The sequence below is a fragment of the Larimichthys crocea genome, chromosome I (assembly GCF_000972845.2).
Source record: "Larimichthys crocea isolate SSNF chromosome I, L_crocea_2.0, whole genome shotgun sequence".
In the NCBI taxonomy this organism is placed as follows: domain Eukaryota; kingdom Metazoa; phylum Chordata; class Actinopteri; family Sciaenidae; genus Larimichthys; species Larimichthys crocea.
The window spans coordinates 22476113-22504072 of record NC_040011.1 but is presented as its reverse complement, the minus strand read 5'-3'; the positions used below and the strand labels follow the sequence as shown (position 1 = coordinate 22504072).

The 27960-nt window shown below is 40.1% G+C and overlaps 1 protein-coding gene across 1 annotated transcript in view; it reads left to right on the top strand.

Annotated features, from left to right (window-relative positions):
• fat4 (FAT atypical cadherin 4) overlaps positions 1-6641 on the top strand; it is a 50716-nt gene extending 44075 nt beyond the window's left edge. Inside the window, exons 16-17 of the mRNA XM_019258438.2 lie at positions 1377-1638; positions 3459-6641. Of these exons, the coding sequence (XP_019113983.2) occupies positions 1377-1638; positions 3459-5368 (2172 nt within the window). The 3' untranslated portion in view covers positions 5369-6641. The remainder of the gene's footprint in view (positions 1-1376; positions 1639-3458) is intronic.
• Positions 6642-27960: the final 21319 nt, after the last annotated feature.

The following is a 27960-nucleotide window of genomic DNA, read 5'->3' as shown; positions in this document are numbered from 1 at the left end:
GGGGTCTTTGAAGGGAGGAGAACGGGATTACTTTTCCATGAAAGTGAGGAGTACACATATGAGATTACCATGCACAGTGCTAGCTGCAAATTTGTTGTCCATGCCAAACCGAGCTTGATTAATTTCTTTTAAAGACGCACTCTGTCCTCTCTTTTCTGGAAAGAGCCTTCAACCAGAGGGCGTTTGAATGAGCATGTTGTCTCTGTTGAATCTGTTGTAAGCAAGTTTTTGATCATCATCTATCTGAATAACATAAGCTGCTCACACAAGTCGTGAGGACATGATTCATTGCAGCATGTCCTGCTGGGAGAAAGATTTATGAGCGTCAAGCTGCATATTTGTTTTCGATTTCTGCCCTCAACATCAGCAGTGTGGTGGTAGTTTTGTGGAAACTGAGAGAAGACTTATCGCTTATGATTGATACTACATCATACTATGTCATTGCATTAATCAGAAAAAGTGCATTTTTAGCTCCAGTTAATATGAATCCCCTCAGATAACATCATTTATCATACACTTGAAATTAAGAATTTTAACAGTATGTGGATTTAGGGATCGAGCAGTTTGTCAAGTATCTTACTCAGTCTGTTGACAATTCATCTCTAATCTATGATCCACTGCTTAGTGCTGATATTAACATATACTTACTGTATACAGACTGGTGTACGCTCTGTCCACTACTTTAGTATAGACTGAAATATCCCAACAACTATTGGATGGATTTGGTTCAGACTTTCATATTCCTAACAAGATGACTTAATCACTTTAACGTTCCCCTGAATCTTCATCTAGCGGCATCATCAGGTCAAATTTTTACTGTTTTCATACTTCCAATTCAGGGCTGTCATAATATCAGATTTTCACTTCATGATTATCATGGCCAAATTAATTCACGATCACAATGCTATTGCAATAGTGGGTATGTTAGCATACTAACATTTGGATTCAGCTCTAAACGCCACTGTGAAGCTTCGCAAAGCTGCTAGCATGGATGTGGTTTTTTAGTCTTGTTTGTGTGGAACAGATTAAGTTCTCATATCAAGATGTTACAATTCATAGTTCTTCTGTCAACATGAATTATTGGTTAAATATTACCAAAATCTGCCACGGCATGTAACAACTAATTTGCAGTAGTACAACACATGAAAACAAACACAAGTTGAACTTTTTGTGACTGAATGTGATGTCACCACACATAAAATTTTTCTTTTTTCATATTTCAACACTGAAAAGCTTTTTGTGTTTCTCTTTCACCCAGGAAAGCAAAAAAACACAAGCACCTGAAGTCAGTTTGTCATTTGATAACTTCTTGTGTGATCAGTTACCCATTAATGTGTGACATTCCACTCATCCTCCATCTTTGTTTTGTCTCTCAGCTAAGGAATGGCAACATCCACTACATCTCAGACGCGGGTGTCGGAGGAAAGGTGGAGCGAACCGTGGGAGACGCAGTTCTCTCTGACGGCCAGTGGCACACACTCCAGCTGGTCAAGAACGGCTCGACCACAGCACTCCAAGTAGACAGCAGCTACTCCAGGGTCATCCAGCATGCCACACAGGACTTTGGTGGTCTCAGTGTTTTAACCTTCTCCCTAGGAGGGATACCACCCGGACCGGCTCAGCAGAAAACTGCAGCAGGTGAGTCTCAAGCCCGAAAATAAAAGCAGTCACTCATTCTCAACAGAATGAATTATCTCATTCTTCTTCAGCCCAAATGGATTATAAATACACCATTGTGATTAGAAGATGGGCAATTTTACCCCTAAGCAGAAACAGCTTCCTCATTACCGGTGTCCTTGAGCCACTAAAGATTTTGTGCACGTTTTTAAACATAGTTTCAATTTAGAGTACCTAATGTTTGTAGTGGGGATGGGCCATGTTCATTTTTATCATTCATCAGACAGTTTTAGTGTCCCACGATGATCTAAAAACTGCCTTAGAGGGTTTCAACCCTTTTAAAGAACACTTGATTTTTAGAATGTTTTGACAAGACATTTGTCATATCTAAAAGTCTAAAAGTCGCCGTTTAGATATTGGCCTCTCCAAAACTGTCAACATCCTTGGATTCCATTGCATGTACACAATATTTCCATATATGTGTGTGAACGTGCATGTGTATTTACGTGCTGTGTCAAACACACATGCTGAAGCTTTCAAATGCTGGCTAAGAAACTCACCCACTCTTTACGCACAGTAAATTACTAACGCAGCAGTGTTTTCACATGTTATGGAAACCTTCTCTACATACTATACGTGTGTGTGTGTGACAGAGCGCTCATGATCTCGTGAGCCCTTATAAATCGAGGACAAACCTTTTTTTTTTCTTTTTTTTCCTCTCAAATGAATTAATAGTCCGCGGTGCAAACTGCTGACCATATTTGGTGGCAGTTCAACAAGACTCTGTGAAACTGGCCTGAAATCTGTTTCTATTTGACACTGGTGAGATTTACCTCCTATGAATTTGCTGTAGTTGAGTCTATCAGAGTATCATTTATGGACAAAATAGTTAATACTGATTTAATTTGACTTTGTCTTGGAGCACCCTCCTTTGACGACTTTCGGTGTTTTCGCCTCATTTTCATGGACTCTCATCTCTCTCTTAGTTTAAACTTAAATCACAGTTCAGATGTCCTCGAGCATGAGTTAAGAACAGTTTGGAAAAGGTGAAAGAGAGTGTTTCCAGAGGGAGGTAATGCAACACAGTAAATTTCAAAATTTCAAGGGAGGGGAGGGAGGGAACAACATAATACTATGGACTAATATGGTAAGAATAAGCAGTTTTAATGATTTGTTGACCTTTTTTACACAATGACCAGGGCATGTGTAAAACAAGCAAAATCTGAGCATGCAGATCTGTGGCAAGCTGCCCATCTGTTCTTACCTCAGTGTGTGTCTGAACAGTCATGTTCTGTTGTGTACTCACTTTTCAAGAGCTAATGAAAAGACACAAATGGATTTAATCTGCATTGGGATAAATTCAATAAAAATCTATTTACATCAGTGAGGCAGTACTGTTAGGCAACACACGAAGCAAAAGATTGAATTAGACACAGAGACATTCATCCAACCCAGATGTATGTCTTGAAGCTATAACAGCTCTGACGATGGATTCTCTGATAGAAAATATTTCATATTTCTTTCAAATTGGCCAGTGATTGATTCGGCCCATTTTTAAAATATGTTTTTGTTTTTTTTAAGGAGGTGCTTTCCAGAAGGAATTTTCTCATTTTTGTTTAAATCTTGAACCAATTATCTCTCTAAACAAAATTCTTTTAGCTCTGATTATGGCTCCTAGTTCCTGCTATTTTCAAGGAATCCGGCGTCAGTAGACATTTTCAGAACTCATCAGTCTTGTGGCAATCGGAAATTATTCCCCTCCAGGGCACTGTTATGTCCTTGTTAGCTGCTGATGGCTGTTTCTTGTTATCTGAACCAGTTTTCTCTTTATTCTTTTGAAGGTTTTGATGGCTGCTTGGCCTATGTGAAGTACAATGGGGAGAACCTGCCATTTACCGGAGAGCACAGCCTCGTCACCTTAACTAAGACCAGTTCATCTGTCAAGATCGGTTGCAGAGGTCCCAACCTGTGTGAGAGCAGCCCATGCTGGGACGGCTTGATGTGCGTCAACCAGTGGTATACATACCAGTGTGTTCCCCCTGGTGACTGCGCCTCTAATCCTTGCCAGAACCATGGCAGCTGTGTGCCAGACCCCCAGTCAGGCTTCACCTGTGTCTGCTCCGAGTTCTACACAGGCAAGACTTGTGAGACCTTGGTGGCCTGTCTGGGCGTCCAGTGTCCTGAGGGTACTGTCTGCAAGACGGCCAACAACGGAGCGTTTGTCTGCAGTCCAAGCCCTACAGCGGAGACGATGGTCCTCCCCATTTGGGCGGTTCCCGCTATTGTTGGCAGCTGTGCCACTGTCCTTGCCTTGGTGGTTCTCAGCCTGATTCTGTGCAACCACTGCAAGGGCCGTAACAAGACCAAAGTGCCAAAGGAACCCAAGGAGAAGAAACCCAAGGAGAAGAAGAAGAAGAAAAAGAAAAAGGGTAGTGAGAATGTAGCTTTCGATGACCCGGATAACATCCCGCCGTATGGAGATGACATGACGGTACGCAAGCAACCAGAAGGGAATCCCAAACCGGACATTATTGAGAGGGAGAACCCTTATCTAATCTACGATGAAACAGACATTCCCCACAATAATGAGACCGTCCCCAGTGCCCCCTGTGCCCCCTGTAATGGCCCTGAGGCAGACATTGAACACTATGACATAGACAATGCCAGCAGTATTGCCCCTTCGGATGCAGATATAATCCAACACTACAAGCAGTTCCGCAGCCATACACCCAAGTTCTCCATCCAGAGACACAGCCCACTGGGCTTCGCCAGACAGTCTCCCTTACCCCTTGGAGCAACAAGCTACACCTACCAGCCTCAATACACTCAAGCACTGAGGTCCACCCCACTCAGCCACTCCCACTCTGCATGCCCTACGCCAAACCCTCTCTCCAGACACTCCCCAGCCCCGTTCACCAAACCCTCATCTTTTTACCGAAACACTCCAACCAGAGAACTCAACTTGGCTCGCCGTGAGGGCAGCCCGCTGGACCTGCACAATGACATGTGCCAGCCACCACCAATGTTCAACTACGCCACCCGGCTGGGGAGGCGCAGCAAGAGCCCGCAGACAATGGCCGGCCATGGTCACACCTCCAGGCCCGGCAGTCGGCTCAAGCAGCCAATCGAGCAAATTCCCCTGGAGACAGGGCCTCCTGTGGGGCTGTCCATTGAGGAAGTGGAGCGGCTGAATACTCCACGCCCACGCAACCCCAGTATCTGCAGCGCTGATCACGGGCGCTCCAGCTCAGAGGAGGACTGCCGTAGGCCGCTGTCAAGGGTCCGTAACCCTGCTGATGGCATCCCTGCCCCAGAGTCCTCTTCAGAAAGTGACTCACATGACTCCTTCACCTGCTCAGAGATGGAGTATGACCGGGAAAAGCCGGTGTCTTACAGCTCCCGAGTTCCCAAACTCTCACAAGTCAATGAGTCAGATGCTGATGATGAGGACTATGGTGGGAGGCTCAAGCAGAGGCGATACTCGAGCCGGAGGGCAGAAGGTGGGCCTGGCATTTCCCAGATGCCCCCTACTGACCAGCACTACACCCTGCCCCACAAACTGGGCCAGCAAGCTGGGGGCTTCAACTGGGACAATCTGTTGAACTGGGGCCCTGGTTTTGGACATTATGTAGACGTGTTCAAGGACTTAGCCTTGCTTCCTGAGAACGCAGCAGCAAAAGACATTGAAATGAACAGTGGGGATGGCTCAGTGACCATTCTAAATGAAGGAGAAGCTGAGCAATATGTATGAGACTATTTATTACGATGTTGTACAATATGGTGATGTTCTCCATTTAAAAAAAAGAAAAAGGAAGACTGTATATTTCAAGAGAACATTGGACTACATGTTTTTTACATTATTCAAGATTATAAGACGACTTTCAATGCAGTAAGGCAGAAAAATGGCACCTGTAATCTGACAGATTTTGTCATTAGCCACCTTGGAATAGTTTACCAGTCTTTTCTAGGTCCAAACTGTACAATCATGCATTCATCTCTCTGAGGCCTCATTACAGCGTATCCATTGACACCGAAAGGCTCAAAAAAGAGAAAAAAGAAATCCATGTCTGAATTCCATTCACTGACTGCAAAGCTCCATTCATGCTATCTTGATCAAACATTTCTGTTTTTTATTACCAATATTGCCTCTCCTTTCCAAAAACTTCTACAATTCACAGCTGAGAGATAAGAAGGTAGATAATATTAACACTCACAGGAAGAGAATTCCAATGGGCTGTGGAGCAAAAGAAAACTCCCGGTTTCAGTCTTTTTAGGGGTCAATTTTTAATTTACTTAAAAGGAAGCATGTGTGTTTGATCTGACTGCACCTGTACGTGACAGGACACAGCCTTCGGTGTGAAAGTAAGTGCACCATTTTGCTCGCACGGTATGGCGGACCTCACCACTGTTATGATCCCTTTTCTCTGTGTCTATCTTTACTGGTGTGTTTTCTCACAGAAGACTGGCTAAACGCTCCAAGAGTGAGGATTAATCAAGTCCCCTGCCTTACAGACATTTGAGGATTTCAGCTCGGGGGAGGACTTTTCCTCTTCTGTTTTTCTGGCCTAAGTTCAGTAGGAGAGGAGGTTTTGGGGGGATAGTGTTGTTTGTCACAAATTTGAGTTAGCATTTTCTGACCTGCCAAGTGTTTTTTGGGCAACGACGATGATGATAATGATGATGTATGGATCTTATAAACATGACCCCAACTAAAACACTATGAACTTGTGTAAATTTTTTTAATTCATGAGAAATCATGGAGTCATTTGTTGTTGGTGTCCTTGTCCATTATTTTGACATGTATGGTTTCTACATTTTTGTACTGTTTATTAACTTAAATTACTTAAGCTGTGTTTTTATGGATATTTTCATATGCTGAAATGTATGTCCTTACTTTCGGGGAAAGTAAGATTGAAGACTTATTTTTTACATTTGTTACATATGTAACATCAGTATTTTCCACTTTTGATAAAACTATAACATGCTGTATGCTTTGTACCTGTAAAAAGCCAATAACAGAATAAAAAAAGTATTTATTTAAAAGCCGCTTTAGAAACCTTTTCTTCCCTGCAGTTGTAAGCGACTGATTTAGATGCATGTAAGCATCAGCACTTTTTTTAAAAATTGCGACTTTCAGGTTGTGGTTACCTCCCGTTCCAAATCATTTGGGTGGTAAGTTATCCTCTTTTTTAGTGTCACTCTGTGCAGTCTTTAAATAATGCTGGGCCTGAACAAAACATTTAAAAAGGCATTTCAGGACCCTAATGAAACTGAGCCACCTCGCTTACAGCCAACCAAAACACCAAGCGGACTCCACAACGCAGGGCCCTATATTGCTTTCAACAATTATTTACATCTGGCTTATTGAGCAGAACCCCTTTTTTTTGTCATAGCTCAGTGATTCGGAATGCAACATGCTTATCTTCTCCATCAACGAGGGGAGAGAGGCCACGAGAGAAAACGCAGGGAGCCGTGAACCCAGCGAAGAGTGACAGCCCAAATCTGGGTAAATTACTACGGGCTAGCAGAGGGGCTTGGACCTGCAGAGAGGTCTGTTGACCGGAGCATTTTGGGAAGGTTGTACCACGCTGATGCTGAGATAATAAAAACTCTCACAATGATAATCAGAGCGTGGGAGGTAAATATGAGATGAATTCAAATAAACCTCACAGCATCTCCTCTAGTGTGACATGGCAAGGTCTGAAAGATATCAGGCAGGAGCAACATCAGGAGCAAACCCCCCACCTTCTCCCTGTAGGTAAGGAGGAGAGGGTTGTATACACAAAGGGCACATTGTTCTACAGTATGGTAAGATGTAAAACACTCACGAGGACTGACATGACTCTGTCTTCCTGATTTTCTTGGGGGGCAGGGTTAGAGGAGGGGGGTGCTGTTTTTGGATGTTGTCCAGATGGCTGCTGGACTTCACCGAATGGCAGAGGAGCTTATGATGTGTTTAAGGATTAATTGCACTATATTTCCAAAGTGTGAACATTGCATGTTACATTATAGGACATGGCCTTTACAAAAATACAACATATGTTATTCCTGTCGACTCAAATGGACGCGGGTGCTGTTTCAGTAAGCAATAAGCTATTTGTGTTAGTAATGACATAAGAAACATGCTACCATTAACACATGATTACATTTCTTAGAGGCCGTGCAGCAAAGTAATCATGTGTGTGCTTCATAAAATCATGACGATGCAGACTTCAGATTGGAACAAAGTGATTCCCAAAAGCGTTGTTCCAACAAGATAACCATAATGCATTTTGCAGATCTCAACACTATTCATCTTGAAGGAAGGTGCTAAAGAGCCGCCGTTCGATTTTCCCATGGAGACCCTCCAGAGTTTTGACCCCCCCTCCCATCCTTGAATCCACAAACGTCATCAAAACATAATTCCCATTAAGATGATTTCCATGTTGACTTAAGAGTTTTCCCAGTATTTATAAAAGGATGTGGCATTGAGCTGCTCACAGAGCTGCAGTGCAAACCCCAGCTTGACTTAAATGATTTGTAATTAAAAGCATTCTAAGCTCTTGTTTTCACTGGTTGGTGTTAAGTGACTTTTGATTTGACTGTGAATGTGTATAAAACAAGCAGTGAACTTTGCCTGATCCTCACAACAACTTGAAACATATTATATACAAAATTCAGATATTGGATTAAAAAAACTGGGTGCTGTTTCAGTGTTAGTAGGTCTGGAGTTAATTAGGTGACATTTTCACATCTCATCAAAAACCCAAAGATACTCACTTTCAGACTTAAAAATACACCCCCCAAAAAAAAACACTTTATAAACTTCACTTTATAAATTACTTCTGAACTTGGAGCTTTTGCCCATATCACACAGTCTTCATCAGCACATGAGTTTGCACAGTTGTCAGGGAACAGTAGAAGAATAAACCATCATGGTTTCTGAGTGCATAGGTTTGCCTTAAATATATACACATGCTCATTTACACTGCTGGTCAAAAGCTCCAGACTGAGCTTGTTAGTAGACATTGGGGTGAGATTGTTTGATCAAGTATTTGACCTTCAAAACTGTTATTTTCTGTCAGTCCAGATAGAATATTGCAGATTTATCATGTCCTGTGATGAATCTACATTAAGATAATTCACTATAATGCAGAAAGGAATTCTCCAAGCCTATAATCCTTAATTAAGGTAAATCTCCCTGTGTACACTCTGTCCCTGCAGCATTCTTGCCAGGCATACAAGCGAAATGGCCTTTGTCATTTTTTTTCGATGTCAGGGATTACAGTATTCATTCCAGTACAGTATCACTTCATGTCCTCAGCTCCCAACAGACCACTCGGTATGTCTCCCTCTCATTAGCATTAGTCTTCATATGGCTCTGCAGCTTGATGGACAAATCACCGGTTCATCATCTGAAGGCTTACATGTGAAACAACATTAATGCTCTACAAATTATCACCCAATCTAAGTGGCGCTCTCCATTTCACATCTGCACCAAAGCTGCAAGGCTTGCCTTTGCTAAGTGTTCCTTAATGCTGTGTGTACTGCAGCCAGCCGATGCCTTTCAACACACATGAAAGCCTCAGCGAGTCGGAGCTGTTGGGAAATGAAAGAGAAAGATAGATGTGTGTGCGCTTGTGCGTGTGTGTGAGGAAGACGATGGTTGTCCCATCTTTGGAAAAAGGCCTTTCTTCCTCTTTGACTCTGCGGTTTTTATTTCAGCAGGAGGGCCTTGGATTAAGCGAGGCTCTGGTTGCCACCAGCCTGAGAACATTTATAGAAGTGTATGATGGATGCTAAACAGACAACATCGCCATCATAAGACCCCTGGCTCGGATGTCACTGCGCTGTCTGGGAGTCGCTCTGTCAGGCTCCACAGAGGCAACACATCTGTTTTTGATCCCATGTGTGACATTCTGCTGCTTCAGCAATTTTGGAGCTTTGTTTTGTTTTCTAATTCGGGGAGATGCTGCTGACTTAAGTGCTGGTTAACTCACTGTGTATTTGGCAAACGGCAGAGCTGTCGCTCCACTGGGAATCAGATCATTCTCCCAGCTGGTCCCACTGGTTTCTTTTGCTGTGACAAAGCAGATATTGGTGTCATTCACACTGACTTAGGTTCAAATGAAACACCCTATAGTCTACACTGTAGGTTGGTTTTACCAATCAGGATCCACTTTAGGTTTAGTTTTATATCACAGTTTTCTTTGTATGAAATGTAAAAGGGGTCACTTGTAGAGAACAAACTTACAAAAAATGATCACCCAACTTCACTTCCTCCCAGATCTATGAAGCATTTTAGCATCTTTGATCTTGAAACGACATTGTTGTGGCTATTTTGTTTCAGTATCATCACTTTCCTCAACCCTTTCAGCCAAAAATGTTCTAGAAACACACCATGCATTACCTGTCTACCTCAGAATAGCATAGCCATTTAGCAGATTTAACAGCTAAATCCTTCACTAATACCCCAATCAATCAATCCGACTTTATTTATACAATACTTTTCATACAAACAAACTGTGCTTACAAAGTGCATCACACAATAAAACAACCACAACCACCCCCACCCCTCGCAAACACAAACTGAGAAACTGAAGAAGTGCTAGCTCATCATTTTGCAACGAGTTAACACTGGAGAAAAAAAAAGAAAAGTTGAAAACTCAAGAAAAGAATATAGCAAGTGATAAATCAGACTTAAATGTAAAAACAGATAAGGGAAAAGAAAAGTAAAAACAAAGTACATAAGAATGTATTAAAATGTATAAAACAGAGGAAAATAGATATATTTATATATAAATATACTACTTTCAGGGATTGTCCAAACCAAAAACAGACCAAAATAGAGCTCAAAAGAAAGTGAATATTGGATTTATTTAGCACAAGTGGACACCAAGTGGACCAAAACAGACTTTACAAATGTATTTTTCTGTGAAATCTGGCCATGTCCTTCATACTAAACTTCTATCAGTCAAACTTTATGACAATGTTGATATTTACAGGTGTTACGGTGTAACACATATGGAATTAAATTTACATCTACATCTTTGCAGTGGAGCAATAATCTTATTTTAACATTATGATTCCTCACCTGGCCACCAGTGGTCCCCACTGGACTGCATTTCCTGGCCTAACACATCACCTGAACGCTCACCTGTTTAGACACCGGCTCCACATTTGTCATCAGCCACTGTATAAACTCTGCAGCCAGCACTTCTGTCATCTTTGTTGCTTTGTTTTTGTTACACTCTTTATCATCTGTGATCTCTTGCCTGTTTTTATTTTGTTTTTCAGATATACTAAGATATAAAATGTGCGAAACTTTTTAAACACCAACGCATTGTGAATGATTGAACCAAAGGCTTTATATCTTGTGCGCACCTATAAACAAGCACTTGTCCAGTTGTGGCCTGTTATCATGCCACCATCCACCAGAAACATTTTCTCCCAAGTGGTTACATTGAAATATCCGACTGAGGCCTGAAGAGTGAAAATGAAGTCCCCCCACAGTACTTTTAGTTTTGATACTTTAAGTACAATTTTCTGATTACTTAATAGACCAGTATGCAGGATTTAGTGGAGTAGTTGCTAATTGCCCCCCATCTCACCCTCTCCTTCATAGCATGATGGAGAAAAAAAGGTGGCCACAAAATGTGCAAAAGGAAAGAGTTTGGTTTGTCCATTCTGGGCTACTGTAGAAACATGGTTCAGCATTGCAGACTCTTTGAGGACCCACAGCATCTGTAGATATAAAAAGCTAATTTTAAAGTAACAAAAACATAATCATTCCTATTTTCAAGAGATTATACACAAATGGAAACGTAGTTTCCATGCTTATTTTATTATATTTCTGCCATATTCTGTGAACGACTTCTGTGAACGTCTTCCACCATTGATTTTCTGTAGACTTTCTGCAAACTTTCTCTATGGGTGACAGACTTCAGAGTGAATTTTATTTATAATGTATGTTTATGTTTATTTATGTTGTATGGCCTTAAATTATACAGTAATTTCCTCTGTACCATTCAGAACCTTTTTAGAAAAATCAGAAAAAGAAATGTATCAGATGTATCACATGGTTCAGATTTTACCATTGGTCATTATGTCCCAATCATTTCTGTGTTGTTGTTTTTTTTTTATTATTTTGACATGTGTGGTTTCATCTGTGTTCTGACTGTTTTGACAAGATGATTCAGTCCTTATCAAGGATTTAAACTCTATGACGTCAGTTCTTTAATCGTGAGTTCAACTAAACTGCAACTTCATTTAACCGTCTTCCAGAGGGGGTCCGCTACGAACCACCCATGACTGGCGGCTAACAACCAAAAACACTGCATGAATGATGGACAACAAGCAAATCACACACATACAGGGCTAAAAGACCCAAGACCAAAATACAACACACACACACACACACACACACACACACACACACACACACAGAAGTTTCCATGTGGCCAATATGTGTGGGTGGACTGGCTATCTAAATGTTTACTGTTCCGCCTGTCATGCTTCATTGCAGCTGCAGCTTAATGGAGAAAATAAAAGGGCAAATCTTTTTTCACAATGTATAAAACTTAATTTGAAAACTCTGAGGGTGGCGATGTGTAAAGCTTTACTCTGCATGATTATGTCTTCTAATCCTGATTACGGTGCAAGATATTGTAATCATGATTAGTCATGATTGGTCTTTGATTGTGAGGAAGTGGATTATTTAATTGTGCTTCTGCGACTTGAATCAACATCTTGATTATTTTTCAACTGTAGCGTCATGGTGCCATATGACCCTTTCTACATTAAAGCTGAGTTGTGTGTTTCTTCCTTGGACCTGTGGATTTTTGTGGTTTATCGTGGACTTGTGTGCCACAGGTTTGGTCAGGACAGTAGCATTTTTTTTATTGTGCTGAGTTAAAGAGAAGATTATCGTGAGCTGAAAACAATGCTGGCCCTGCTGCCAAGATCTTACTTCAGCAAAAACAAACATCCGTGATGAAGTGAGGGAGGTTGTTGTTCAGTCCAAACCACATTCAGAAACCATCAGCAGAAGATGAGGAAAAAAGGCTAGTTTTTTTACGCACGTGTAGCAATGTAGTACAGAGATATCTGATCTCAAATCTAGACGATATTAACACAGTTCAACTGTAATGTTGCATGCACTGCAAACAAGAATTTGTACTTTGTTACAAGGTAGTTAGAAGGACATTGTTTGTACTTTGTTTTTTTTTACTTTAATGCAGCTTTATGGTTGATCAACACAGGGATTTATGACTCTTGAGTCAGTGTGTTATGCCTGTATTTGTGTTATATGCTTTCATGCATCTGGCTACATGAAGAATTTCCCCACAGGGACAATAAAGATAAATTGAAATCAAGAGGATCAGAGCGCAGAAACAAGCAGCAGCGAGCAGGGCTCCTTGTTAAAGCTGCCCGGTGGAGTTTTCATTGTAAACACACAACTGTCAGCGTTTCTCAGCAAACCTTGGCAGTGAGTATACTTCTTACCTGACAGAACTTCCAGAACTCAAACCTTTGAGCTTGTTTTTTAGTGTTTTCTGTTTTATTTTGTAAGTCTTGTGCTTATTAACTTCCTGCCTTTGTGTTTCCTGCCACTTTTGATTATCTGGTCCTCTGTGATTGGTTTCAATTGCCCCTTGTTAGTTTCACCTGTGTCTGGTTGTCTGTCCTGTCCCTGTGCTTCATTGTGAAGTTATACTGTAGCTCTTGGCTAGTACTGTGGTTTGTGTTCGAGTTCTGTTAAAGTTCCTTGGTACAAGTTTCTGTTCCCTCGTCCTGTGTATTTCCCCTGACCCTTTCCCAGTTCTTTTGTTTGTTTGGGCTTCTACTGGACTTTTAATTTATTTTTGGATTCTTGAACTCAGTTTTCTTTCGTCTCTACTCGACAGACGTTTTTTGTTAGTAAGCCATTAAAGTTACTTTTGTTCACTTCACCTTTGAGTCTGCATTTGGTTCCTCTTGTTGAAGAAAATGTGATGAAGACATTCTCACTTCTTTATTATTTTGGATGTGTTGAACCCTGCATTGTTAACACATCCAAGGCAGATTGCTTCCATCATGGCGCAACAACGTATTTATAAAGCTGGATATCAATCGCATCAACAACAGCAAAACAAAAAGTTCTTGTATTGGCAGCTGAAACTGATGAAACCACTTCATATTGTTACTGTTTGTTTTATGTCTTTGAGACCAACAAACAGATTGGGGAAAATAAAATCTGCAGCCCAGAAAGCATTTCCCCATAAATAGCATCTTCAATGGCAAATAGCAAACAAGGTCAGTTATTACTCTTTGTACTGTGGATTGGCTCGAGTCATGACAATCCTAGAGTCAATTTAGGGATGGCAATGTTGGTCTGTCATCTGGTCCACCACTTTGGTCCAGATTGAAATATCAATAACTATTGGAAGTGTTTCCATGAAATATGGTCCAGATATTCATGGTCTTTATTGGATCCTCTAACTTCTCCTCTAACGGCATGAAGATATTGACTTTTGTGGTTTTTCTGAACAGCTACTAGAGGGATTGGCATAACATTTTGTACAGAATTTCATGTACCCAAAAGATTAGTGATCCTCTGATTTTTCATCTGGCGCCGTCATCAGGTCAAATTTTTTTTTTTTTCCAGTATGTTAATGTATGAAGGTACGGAATACCGGCAAACCAATAAACTAAGATGCTGAATATGTGCCTAAATCATCACTATATTAGCATCATCATGTGCATGATGTTAGTACTTATCTCAAAACCGCATGCAAGCATGGCTATAGACAATATCTGAGGTTTAAAATGCATTGACAGTTAAATAAAGCTGTTTTTGTTGTATCTTTCTTTTTGTGCTTGATGCATATACAAGGAGTTGAACATCCAAGGTCACAAGATTAACCTATTTGCCAAGGAAGAGAATTGGAGCAAACTTCAGCTATTTTTACAGTGTTTTCTTAAATCTTTGCTCTTTTCTTGTGAAATACTGGAAAGTTTTACACCCACAGGACTTCGAAAGTTTCAGATGAAAGAGTCTTAGAAAGGGAAAATCAGTCTTTGATTAGGCAACTCGTGGATATCCAGTCTGTGATGTGTTCACAAGTAAACTTTTTTTTTTTTCATATTAAGCTGTAGTAAGCCAAGAACTTTGCGAACCATAGCTGCCAAACGTAAAAAACTTCACAGGAAACCATTCAAAACAATGATAATAGACACAAGAATCTTACATGCAACTCTTTCAATCACCTCCACCCTTACTGGTTCACATATCTTGCGCAGAACCAAATAAACAGTCCAAACCAAAAGTCTACCTCATTCTCAGGAAACCAGGCAGAGCTACATATCCAGTATTTGTTAAGCACACTTTGTGTTTTTCTGGTTATTTTACAATCCGGGCACGACAACCCACACTAATGTAATGCTGATGTCTTCTCTTAGCGACAGCATATTATGAAACACACAACAGCTGCTCTACACGATATGTAATTACCACATATTTCTTTGCAGCCTGCTTGTTGTGATGTTTATGAAACCCTAGTGTGTTTCTGCCTGCATACTGCTGCCAGAGTTTGAATGTGTGTGAAGCACGTACATAAACTCTCTCTCTCTCACACGTACACACACACACAGGTGTATGCACATACTGTAAACAGCTCTCGCATTGTACACAAAGCAGCTGTGACTGCTCTTTTTGACCCTTCTGTTGCTTCTCATGTGCTGGTTGCCAGGATACAACCCTGGATGGTTATTAGTTATGATGCCTGTAGGAAATGGCAAAAGGCTAAATGTCACAATCCACAACACTAGCGTGGATAATCTGTTTCCTAAATTTAAAATTGGCTGTGCCGGGTGATTCGGGAGTTGGCAGCATTTTGTTGGAGCTGCGCCTGTTATTATACTGGAGAACTATACAGATTGAATGTATCTGCCCTAGCAAACTGGACTTGTAGAAAGAAAACACAGCAACATCTGAAAAGACGGCTCATTAAAACCATTAGCACAATATGAGCTTCTCATTGGCACATGACAGCCATTTAGCTGCAATCCCATAACAGATCCCTGGTTTTTCTAACACCTGGTGGAATTTTGGACTTGAATAGTTTGCTATAGCCTCCACTTGCCTGTCTTTCACACTCCTGACAGCCTCACATGTATATGCAGCGGGAAACAAAAGTCACATACAAACAAATGGCGCTTTTTAGGTATGGAGGAATGCGCACACACTTGGCAGCTGACAGGAGCACATTAATTTTCACCCCCCCCCTACCCCCAAAAAAGGAAGAAAGAATGTTCATTGCCTCATTGTCCCTCCTTTGCTCATTGGCTACTTCAGTCACCCGGTTCCCTTTGGATTTTCCCATGCCCTACTATCTTTTCTCAAGTCTTAATCTTTTCATTCTGTCAGGCCCGCTCTCGGCAGCCTCCGCACTATTTCCAAAGGTCTGGGCTTCATGCTAATTGTCTCTCAATGGCACGGTTACCTCCCACCTACATAATGCACCTTGTTTCCTCTGCTCAGTCTGGGCTGCACCATTTTGGCTCATTCAAATTCAGGAGAGAGAAGGACTGTAAAAGCAATGCCTCAGGCTATGGCCATGCAAAGGAACTACCAAAAGAAGAAAAAGGGAAAAAAAAAAAAAAATGATTTGCTTCACTGTTTTTGGCGGAAAATTTCTGTGGGTGGGCTGACCAGTGGGACATTTTGAGGGATGAGTTGCATGTGATTGCTGTTGTGTTAGACAAAAACGTCATTTCTCAACTGCAAATTCCCCTGTGCCAACATGTATCACACAGTTCATCAGGTCACGCAGCAGCACTACCGAATCATACACGTTATTTTTTAATTAGCTTCACTTTCAATTCAAGTGCTTCTTCTACATCTGCCAACACTTTGATATATAGTTCTCAGATGCAGAGAAAAGGCAAAGGGAGGTAAAGGTTGTGAAAATCATATTGACGACATGAATGCCCAGCCCCTCTCGCAGGTTAAACTGGAGCACTGTCGTGAAAGGCGCACATAAATTGTGCTAATTGTGTCCACGTAGACCCCAAATTGGCTGTTTTTCTTTTGCTGGAGAGATCTCAACCAGTCAGGACTAAGACGACAGCCATGCACCATTAACATCTATTCAAGTGCACACGCTTTGATCTTCGCTGAGAGAGAGAGTGAGAGCATTGGGGAACATAGGGGGAGAAAAATAAGGAGAAAAAACATCATCAACAATTCAAATGTTCCCAATTATTGGGCCATAAATAAAAGCCTAATTAGCATAAATTGCTTCCACATTGTTGCTATTTTTACATCATTTCTTCCCTATTTTTTGGATGTTTGGTGTATTGTGTGCATAGGCTTCTGCATTATAATGCTTGAGTTATGATGGAGATGCTTAATTTCTTAGTGAAATTGCTGCGCTAATTAAAACTGCTGGATAAATATTTGGTTTTTGAGCAGGATCCACATGTTTTTGTTCAGAAACATTTTTAAAAAAAGCATTTTATATTATCTCATACAGAGCAGATCCAGATATCATTGCAGCATCATTCTGATCCATATCACAAAACTGTCAACACAGCATCTGTGATATTCGTTTACTTCTTATATCATCAATGTCAGCATTTATTTGGCCATGAAATAATGTTTCTTGTAGTTGCCAATGAAATTAGAGTCGAATTTGCTTTTTCTAAATTTAGTACCAGAGCGAGGGAAAGTCCTGAAATGCTGCGACTAGAATTAGTTTCACACGTCCACCAGAGTGATTTTTGTTTTCCAGTCATCCTCCATGATGGTGCTTATAAAGGGCAGACTGTCTGCTCTGTCTGGTTTGGGTTATGAAGTCACTTTGAATACAGAAACAAGACGACGAGGATCAGGTTGGATCATGGTTCTTTCCCACCGTCTTTTGAAACATTGTTTTTGATCAGACAAACCAGGATCTCCAGAATTGGAAACAATATCTGACCGCTTCTTTTCCACTGTTAACCCTTCATCAACGGCATAACAGCATTTATCCATCTGTATGTCTAGGAACTTAGTGTTGGGAATAAAACCTACACTGACTTGTTATAGTTCATCCGTCTGACCAGCAGACTATGATTATAATGAGGTTTAAAGATGGCATTCCCATGCAATATGAAAAATAGCTTTCCTTCTTTCTTCCTTTAGGGTTAAAAACCTCAACACCCAGTGATACTCTACTGTCCTCTCCCACACACTTTCAACACGTCGGGCCAGAGGTTCAGCATACCATTTGACTTTGAGACATCTTTTATTCTCTTGTGGTTTGTAGTTTAGTTTTTATTACACGCTCTGATTCATCTAATTCCAATTTATAATTGCCAGTTTGAGGCGCAGAAGGTTACAATAATAAGCCATAACTTCTCTCGAGTATGAATGTTTTTCTTGGTCACTGTTGATGTCATTCGGCCATTAAAATGCCAAAAAATGACTTAATTGTAATTTCCATCCAAGTTGCGGAGGGAAAGAACACTGATTTCCAATAAGTGTCCTTATAGATTAGTGCAAGTTGTCGTTTTGGGTGGCGTAGGTTGTCTTTCTGGCAGAAATGAACAATAAAAAGAAAAAAAATATTCCGCAAATTATTCATTTTATTCGACTTTTCTCGTCATTTATTTAGAATCGGTTTGACTCAGAACTGGAAAATCTGCTTATTTAATAACTGTATGAACCTTCTGTTTGGCTGTTTAGTGCTTGTCACACTTCTGTGTAGAATACCAAATTCTCCATACTTCTGTTTTTCAGACATGCAGTGAAGCGAAAATGCAAATGGATGACAAGTGTGAAGGAAAATCGCACTTTCCTTTCCTGGTGAAATGCAGTCATTTTTATTACTTTCTAAATATAAATTGTTATTTGACAGAGGCAACACATCACAGTTACCATTATCACCAATCTTACTAAATGCCTCCAAAAAATACAACCACATACCACCAGCCTTATAGTGGAGGAACAAACTTCTTATTCATTTCCATCCATTTTCCATAACTGCTTATCAGGATCGTGCAATTTATTATAGGTGATTTGAAAAGGGAAATTTCTACTTTTGCTTAGTTTCAATATTGGATTTAAGTCATTACTTATTAAATGTTTAAATCTTATTGCATTAAAACAGATTATAATGAAAAACATAACAATAAAAGTTAATAACAGTTGTTACCCAAAGTTCTATTGTTGCAAAAACAAAGAGCAAGACTCACAGATGCAAAGTCCAGCACAAAAACATTTCTCCTGAACACTCATGAGACAGGGTTTTAATGCTATTGTTAGAGAAATCTTATGGGAACCTTTCCTCTTCATAGTGTGCAATGAAAAAAGATGGCAGTCTGCCTCCTGAGTCAGAGCGAATGGGAGTTTGTGTGAAGGTCAATTGCATCTGCGTCTAGGATACTGAATCCAGACCACCTCTCTATGTTGATCAATCAAAGAAAACCAAACACTGCTCTCCCGTCTCATCAGCCACCATGAAATCATGCATGAGGAGGGAAAAGATTCTGCGCCCTCGTTGAATGCCGAAGTTCAATCTGCTTTTTCAAAAAGCTATCATGGCTGACCTGCCACTGAACCTCTCCGCTCTGTCTCCTAGTCACTGCCAATGTAAGCAGATGCCTCTTCAGGGCTCGCTTTCAGTCTCTTATTTATGCATGGGATGATAATGCTATCCTGCATGTGATACTTCAAGAGAGGGAAGAGTCAATAACTAATGGAATTCATGCTAAACAAGCACTCCTCTTCCCTCTTAGTGTACCACCCAGGTTTTCCACAGATACACTCACCTCTGCTGAGCATTGACTCCGAGCCCACACAGTGTGCCACAACAGCTTTAGCTCAATTACGGCAGGTCCTGCAGGATTGGGCCCTTTATATCTCCAGCTGGGAAAGCTCACTCCTCTAAACTCCAAGATCGGGGAAGCTTTTAGAAAGATCTATAAAATGAAATCCAGAAAAAAAAAAAAACCACCTTTTTCTCTTTCTCTCCATGGCTCCATAATACAAGGTTTTACAGTTTGAAAGAAGGTATCATTCTCTTGTAAGTCCTGCAACTGGATACTTTTCATCCACTACAGATCAGCAAACCATAAATCAAAAAAGTTGTACCTCAGGAATGATGTTATAATCAAAAGATACATCCTCACTGTGAGAGACAGCACAGTCATTCGGATGGATTGTAAACACAATCAGGATACAACATGTGATGTGAAACAGAAATATAAAATACCTGATGAGCTCTGAGATGTTGTCGTACAAACCTGCTGTCCAACATACATACACAGTTCTGTTGGCAGGTGAAGGAGACATATATACTGCATATACACAAGCTTCAACTATACTGTATTATCCCATGTCATCACTAATATCATAAACTTGGAAACAGGATTTGAACTTTTGCATTTATTGAAGTTTCTTTGTGTTTACTTTTGTATATGATCTAATATAGCGCATGCTGTATGCATTAGCTGTGCAATGTAAGACAACTCTGTCTCCTTCAAATTACTTTTATATAACACTAATTTGCAATAGTAAACGTTTTGGAGGAAACATAATGCTGGCCAGATGGTAACCTGACTGTGCCAGATGGTTTGTTACATAGAACTATCTGGAAAGTCATTGTTGGAAACTGTTTGGAAAAGGGCAGGCACTTTCAAAAAATACAGCCCAGGTGATTGGATGAACCACCAATCAGATCAGTAAAGCATAGTAGTCTAACTGAACAGTTGGGAGAAAAACATGTTTCCCATCCAGAAAAAACTTGAGTTCCCTTCTTTGGTATTTTTTCAATGAAGAAATACTCTTCAATTGTCATAACTGATGCTAGCCACATGAGCTAACTTCCTTAGCAGCCGCCATTGTTGTTTTTGAGCAAACAGTCTATACCAACCAAACCAACCGCATAGCTCGAGCTGCCAGTGGTTCCTCAAGGAACCAGAATGCTGGTCTGAATTAAGCACATAGCTTGAAGCCTGGCAAGAGGGATTTTGGTGAAGTCTTATGATTTTGTGATCTCACAAGTCTAGCTTCTTCACAAGGTTACCCAGATGATGCCATGCCATTGTTCCAACAACTTGTTATTCTGAAAAATGAAACTTCCATTGCTCCAAAGGCCTGTTTTTCTACAAAAATGCACTATGAGCTGTTGCCCTGGCGAGATCTTTTTAATCTCAGTGAGGCATTTTCCTGGTTAAATATATCATTATTCATTCATCATTATTATTTTTCTAAAGAGGAAATTGTTTTGCTTATTTGACAGAGACAATCATAGTTACCATTACCACCAATCCTACTGTGAAATGCTTCCAAAAATGACAAACTCACTGTCCTACCCAGCTGGATAGTGGATAGGAACAAAAGCATAAATACATAAAACTGTTTTACCTCACTGAACACAGGATATTTTGTTTTTCTTCAGAATAAATCCAGATTCTCTTCTGGGGTCACCACAATGTTACAGCACTCTGAAAGCAATGCTGCTCTCAAGTTGTTTGTATTTAGCCATTATAACATTCATGTTTGACAGTTCCTTACTTTTGTAAGTAGAACTTTTTTGTGACTGTTTGACTGTTTTATGGGGAATTAACACCAAAAACATATCTTTGCTTACAGTAGCAATCTACTGTAGCTCATTTGGTCACTTTTTGAACTATGCAAACTAATTCTAACTGAAAAAGGTGAAGTTAGCTGACAGGTTCGACTCCTCCTGACTGAGGCAGGTGTGCTACAACAATGGTAATAAATCAAAACAATAGGAATTCTGGAGAGGATCATACTTGAAAATTGCACATTGGCCCAAATACTACAAATGCAATGTGCATGTGAACAAAGGTAAAGGTAATTTCCATCTCCAGTTCCTATGGGTGGTTATTAACTTCAAAAAACAAGACACAGCACATTGTTACAGCAGCTGAACATGTGTTCAGTGATTGATTAAATTACATGCACAAATATGCAGCTATAGTAATGATATGATTATATCCTACTGTACAAAATGTATGTCAAACAGGCTCATAAGTGCTCTGAGAGCAGAGCATAAGAAGCAGCATCTGAGAGTTCAGCAGGTCGGCTAAGAAGGCTTTGCCTGAATATTTCCAGGAGATTAAATTCAGTGGTGAGAGTCTTGTGAAGACCCTCCAAACTCTGCACCTGGTTCGTATTCCATCCTCACAATCTGCTTTCTTTGGACACTGCATCTTCCTCTTATTTGATTTCAGCTCTTTGAGATATAAAATACACGCTGATACTTAAAAACTGTCTTCGGGGATGGTGAGGTGAGGCGGAGAGAAGGCCTGAGCCATTTGGAAAATAGATTTATTGAGATTTGGCAGCAGGGTGTGTACTGTCAAAAGAGTTCTGAATGAGACTGAAAGCCATGCAGTCTATAAAGCAACAATTATGGGATTTATTAATGCTTTTTTGTACCCACCACTTGAACAAGTCAATCTTGGATACTGTTCAGGTATTTTTATGAGATGGTTCAAAGCACTTATGGCACCAAATTTTCTTCACATGGTCCCTGCCCTTTCTTGAACAGTGTCAGCAAACACATTATCTGTTCAGAAGGATGCCTTAGATTCAGAAACCCAGACAGACATGAATTTCTATCTGTCCTACTGTCAGGATGGTCTACATTTAAGTTTTTATGACTTAGAAAACGGAGGTGGCTCCGAGGTTATTAGATAGCAGTAAATTCCTGTGTTCCGTGCCATTATCTTGAGTGAGGGTATATATAATGGATCGTGATAGGTTTACAGGTCCTCCAAAGTCCTCTCTGGCTATACTTATGGAAAGCTACTTTTGCTGGCAAAAACAAAATAATTCATCAGAAACATGGAGATATTCAAGTAATCAAAGTTGGAGACAGTTGTGTCAGCATTACTGCAGTACAAGGAGCTGAATGAACTTTTTATTTTTTATATCCATAATCTTCATTGATCCAACAAGGCTTTTGCTTAGCACGCATGACCTTTATTCAACAAGAAGCCTGACTCCATCCATTTCCAACCTGGACCCTGTGTTACCGTTTTCCATCAAACCAACCTTAGTAAACTTTACTGTCTATAAAAACAGCGGATAAGAAGTCATTTCCCATGGTTCAAGTTCTCATGAGAAAACCACGTTTTCATGTCACAGCCAGAGTCATGGGCCTGCTGTCACTTGGTAGGTAAAAAATAGGGCACAGATGTTGATCAGCTTCACAGCGATCATCCCTGGTGTCCTCTCGTTCTCTTGGAACTTGGCTGCAGAACAAAATGTTTTTAATGTATAAAAATGAAATGTTTGTGTGAATCTGGTTTATTGAATGTTTACTATAGATACCTCTTTGGCCAAGTACACCTGGAGAACACATAGACGAAACTCTTTAAAATCTCTCAACACTTCATCTACTCCAGTAGTCACATGCTCTAATAAAAGAGAAAAAATAATAGAAAAAAAATCATGACAGAGATGAGTTTACCTTTTTCAGGTCATATATAGCATGAGATAGCTGCTCCACCCACACAACAGACTACCTGTAACATAAATCTAACGCACCTTCCCAGTAAGGTGTGCTGTGTCAGTGCCCTGCCCCTCACTACCATGCTGAACTGCTTCTGCTATGTACGATTTCAAAAACAGTAATGCCAAGTAGACACTTTGTGGATGAATCTTGTGTTTGTTCTGTTGATAGTTTCACCTGATGACCTTACATACATACCCATTTTCTGGTGGCCTTGTTGTGCACTACATTTTCTCCACCTGAAATGTTTCTGCCTTACATCATTAAGGTAAGTTAGCTAGTTTATACTAATGTGCATGTTGTGAGCTGCTCTGTTCAGGTGGTGTTGTGCTTATCTGTACTAATGAGGCCTAATTAGTCCTCATTAAAAAAACTTATGGACATGGATGGCTGCTAATTTCTTCTCTTGTGCTACTGTTAGTGTAGTGAATTGGGGGACAACACTTGTCTTGCAAAAACCCATGTAGCCTATGTAATTATTAACTTCTTGTTCTTATTGCATCTAAACTGCTGTTCTGCCTTTTATGCTTCTGCTACACTGCTGCTTTTATTGCCAACCTTTGCAATTGTAAACTGCATCTACTGATGGTCTTTTGTCACCATTAAACAAAACTTTTATTAAAGATTATAATCCATAAAACATTAGTTTTTGTAAGTTAAAAATGTTACAATCATAATTAAATGGACACTGTACTGTATGTACAGTACTGTATATACTCCTTGCGGTTTGGGATGCTGACTGAGTGATTGGTCATGTGGTTGGTGCCGCCGTCCCACACATAGTATGCTCTACATAAAAGCTGGCATCCGGCTTTGAATGTAATGAGGTTTTGGGGAGAAAAGTTTATTCCAATGTACCCAAATCTCTGCTGTGGTGAGCTTGACATGCTTGAGATCAGAGTCCAAATTTAACTATTTCTGCCAGATGTTAGTAAACTAAAAAAAAAAAAAAATAAATAAAAATCACCGGCCAAAATATTTTTCAACTGGCCATGAAACTCCATTAGATATGAAACACAAACCACAAATGAGCAGGTCCCATTTGTCGAATACCTCAACAATCGCTGCCGCTCTTTGTGTTGCCGCTGCTGTCATAAAAAATGATTTGGTGATAGTGCTTCCACCGTGCTCTTTATGTTTTCTTTTAGGTTAATCTACTCTGGCAATACTTGCAGGCTCTCTTTGCGGTTAATGCAAAGTTCTCTTCTCCACGTGTGAAGTTCAAACTGTCCTGTGGCTGTGGAGCGTGTGGTTGGGGCCTTTCCGTGTGGAGTATGCATGTTCTCATGTCTCTGAGTGCTCCAGCTTCTTCCCACAGTCCAAAGACATGCAGGTTAACAGGTTAATTAAAGACTCTAAAGTTCTTGTAAGTGTGAATGAGTCCCTCAACTTATGTGTTGTAGTGATGAGAGGTCATAGGCCTATTTCAGCAATGCTCTAGATTTTTAGTCACATATAGGCAAATGTGATATGATACTGTATGTTTGATATTAAACATATTGTAATTATCTATTCACATAAATATTAAATTCTTGATGAAATAACTAAAATCTCCACACAGATAAATCTTTATTCTTTATTGCATTTATTTATCATAAAGGCTCTGCTCTGTTTTGTTTGACCCATTAAACAGGACAAGATGTCTGTCCTTCCTTCAGTACAACACTGAGTTGAGGCTTTCTTTTATACATTTTTGTATATTTGTTGCGGTGGATTCTGATTGTTTTGAACTGAGAAAAACAAAATTGCTTGTCCTCCTTGACATTCCAGCATTCTGTGGCTTTGTGATACCATTGTTAAAATGTTTTGCTATGTCACCAGTTCTCATTGCCGATATGAGCTGCAAAATAAAGATGATACAGAGGCTCTAAAGCTGGGTGTACATGCAAAGTCATAAAGTCACTGATAATTAGAAAAAAAAAATGAATCACCATAATTCAAACAGTTGATGAATCAACACATTTTTCAAACCATACAAAACTCACTACTTTCAGCTTGCCAAATGATGATTTGCTGTTGGTGTTATAGAGTTTCACCATCTATTCTACATGTTTTTCAGCAAACCTGGGAATTTTCCCATTTATTTCTCTGGATGTGCAGATAAACATTTTTATTAGCAGTCTATTAATATACTTATTACTATCAATTATTGTTTGGTCTTGGAATGTTTCAGAAAATAGTGAAAAATGTCCATCACAGTTTCCTGAAGAACAAAGAGAGGCTCATGTCATGTTTTGTTTTATCCAACCAGACCAAACCCCAGAGATATGATGACAAGCATATCCTCACAAGTGAAATACTCTGGTTTTGAAAATGTTTTCAATTATTAATCGATATCAAATAGTTTGAATCAAATTGCTTTCTATTTTTCTGTCAGTCAGCTGATTAATGAATGGTCTGTTTTAGCTCTAGTTTCTTCACCTTTTTAGGAATTAACTGTCAAGCAACACTAACAACTCTCTTCATGGTCATCTCAGCCGCTGTGGCTCATCACTCTGCAGTGTGTATCAGCTGTCTGAGAAAGTCATTAGATCATCTCCAAAAACACATTTTCAAGTTGAGAGGCCCAACCTTCCACTTAGAGATGAGAGAGATGTTAAAAGACATGTAAAGTTAGAGGTCGACCACAACTGTGATCTACAGAGATGTGGTCCAGTAATTGAGGATACTTTGGCTGACACTCAACTCCCGAGATGATTTACAGTGTCCTGATGGTTTTCCCAACTCCAGGACCTTGGCGTCAGAGACAAAAGGAGTCTGTGCTGCCATTCGTTCAGATGGATGAGACGTGAATGAAGCTGAAAAGGAGTGAAGTCTGGAGTCTAAATCTGTAATCTGCACTCTGTAGCTCATTGATGAGGTGTAGCAATGAAATGCTTCCTCTATAGTGTGTCTGACAGCACTGCCTGTTTGTGATATCCAGAGCCAGGAGTTTTCCCAGTTGAAAAACTTTCCAGTTCCAATTATAGTCTCAAGTGACTTTGGGGATCCAGAACCTTTCCTGGTCGAGGACCTCTGGCCGCTGGTTTGATTTTTGAGTAGTTCAACATCAGTTTTTATCGACTTGAGAAAGCACTTTGTTAGCTGTGTCCAAGTAAGAGCCCTCTTCAGTAATCTGGTTAGTGGTAAGAGGCACTCTACCAAGAGAGCTTAGTGTGTGTGTGTGTGTGTGTGTGTGTGTGTGTGTGTGTGTGGTTGTGTTGGTCTTTATTTGTGTGAATTTTCTACGTCTGTGTGGAGTTTCAAGCTGGATAAGAGAGGCAGGACATTAGAGAGCAGCCAAGAGGCCTGGGTTTTCCTGGCACACAATAGCAGGAAGTGCTGCCACACTATAAATGGAAGCTGAAATAGTGGCAAAACTCAGTCAGCAAGGCCTTTCTGCCTCCAGCCAATAGGATTTATGTGCTTACTCTACTCTTTTTCCAACGTCCAAACTGTGATAATGAAACTAAATAGAAAAGAGTACCAGGAAAGTTGTACATTCAGGCCAGACTGAGTAATTATTTAACCCAAAGCTTTAGAAAGCTGATACTGACAGTGATAGTTAAGATTGACGCTGCCAAAACTTATAATCTGTGCCCAATTTTGTTCTGGGGATTCATTGTTTCCTCCAGAATTTTATTCTTGGAAAGGTGGAAAAGTTATTACCACTGTGAAAACCAAAGTAATGAAAGTTTTCGGGTAAGAGCTTCTCAAGGCAGAGCCTTACTGTCCGCTGTAGCCACAAACTTCCATCCAACCTTCATAGATTCACTAGTTATACTGTATTTGCTGATATTTTGCCAATATTGGCACAATGCTATCACTCTTATCCCGAGTAATCTGTTACAAACCATTTTAAAGCTTATATAAAATCACATTTTCCACTGTGTTGCATCAATGGCCAATTCAGTCAGTCAGTCCAGAGTAGAGCCAAAAGAGGGGAATTCCAGTTCTACAGTATAGTGAACAGACTATAGGCCTCTACTTAGAGGTTAGCTGAAGAGATGGAAACCTCCAGTAAGCTCCAGTAGCTTTTGAATAGTAGAACACACATCTAGTAATTGTTTGTTTTTCTGGATTAATCATTTGGTCTATAATACTTCAGAAAAATAAAAAAATGCTCATTTCATCCATCACAAGCTTGCATCATTCCCTGAAAATTGTGTTTATGCTGACATCACAGTGTGACCACAGGTGTGGTCAGAGCAAGCGGTAACCTCTATGGCTGTGAAGTGAAGCCAAAACCTGCAGTTCCTCAAATGTCCACTTGATGCTGACGGCAGGTCAAGTCAATCTCCATAAACCTCCATGTTAAATGTCCACCTTCACAGCAGAAATAAACACGCTTTGAGCCTGGTTTAAAAAAAACAAACAGTTTTGGTCTCTATAGCCAACTCACTAGTTCAAATTACATTAAGGCTAAAAGTTAGGCATCATTCGGAGCATGGTTACTTTAATTAACAGGTGGGTCCTTTTACTGGTGGCTTGTTTGAGCATCCAGCCTCAGCTCCATCATTGCTCCATATCTTTGCCAATTTTTTGATTAGCCGGGAGGTTGAAGAGGTACAACTTCCACCATGGAGAAGAGCTGCCACGCCCTCAGCTTCACAAAGGCTCATTAGAAACCTATGGGTTATGTCATGGATACTACATCCATGTTTTATCCAACCAGATAGGACATCTGCAGTTTTCAGTGTGATGTAAAGTTACTCTTTAACTATCTTGTTTGTCCAAAAAGTACAAAAGTATCAAATTTTATTATGTGAGACTAAAATAACTAAAAAATAACTTTTAATGGATGATCAGAACATTTGGCTAATTATTGCAGCTCTCTTCACTTTATAGCTGTCATACCTGCTGCCACATGATTCAA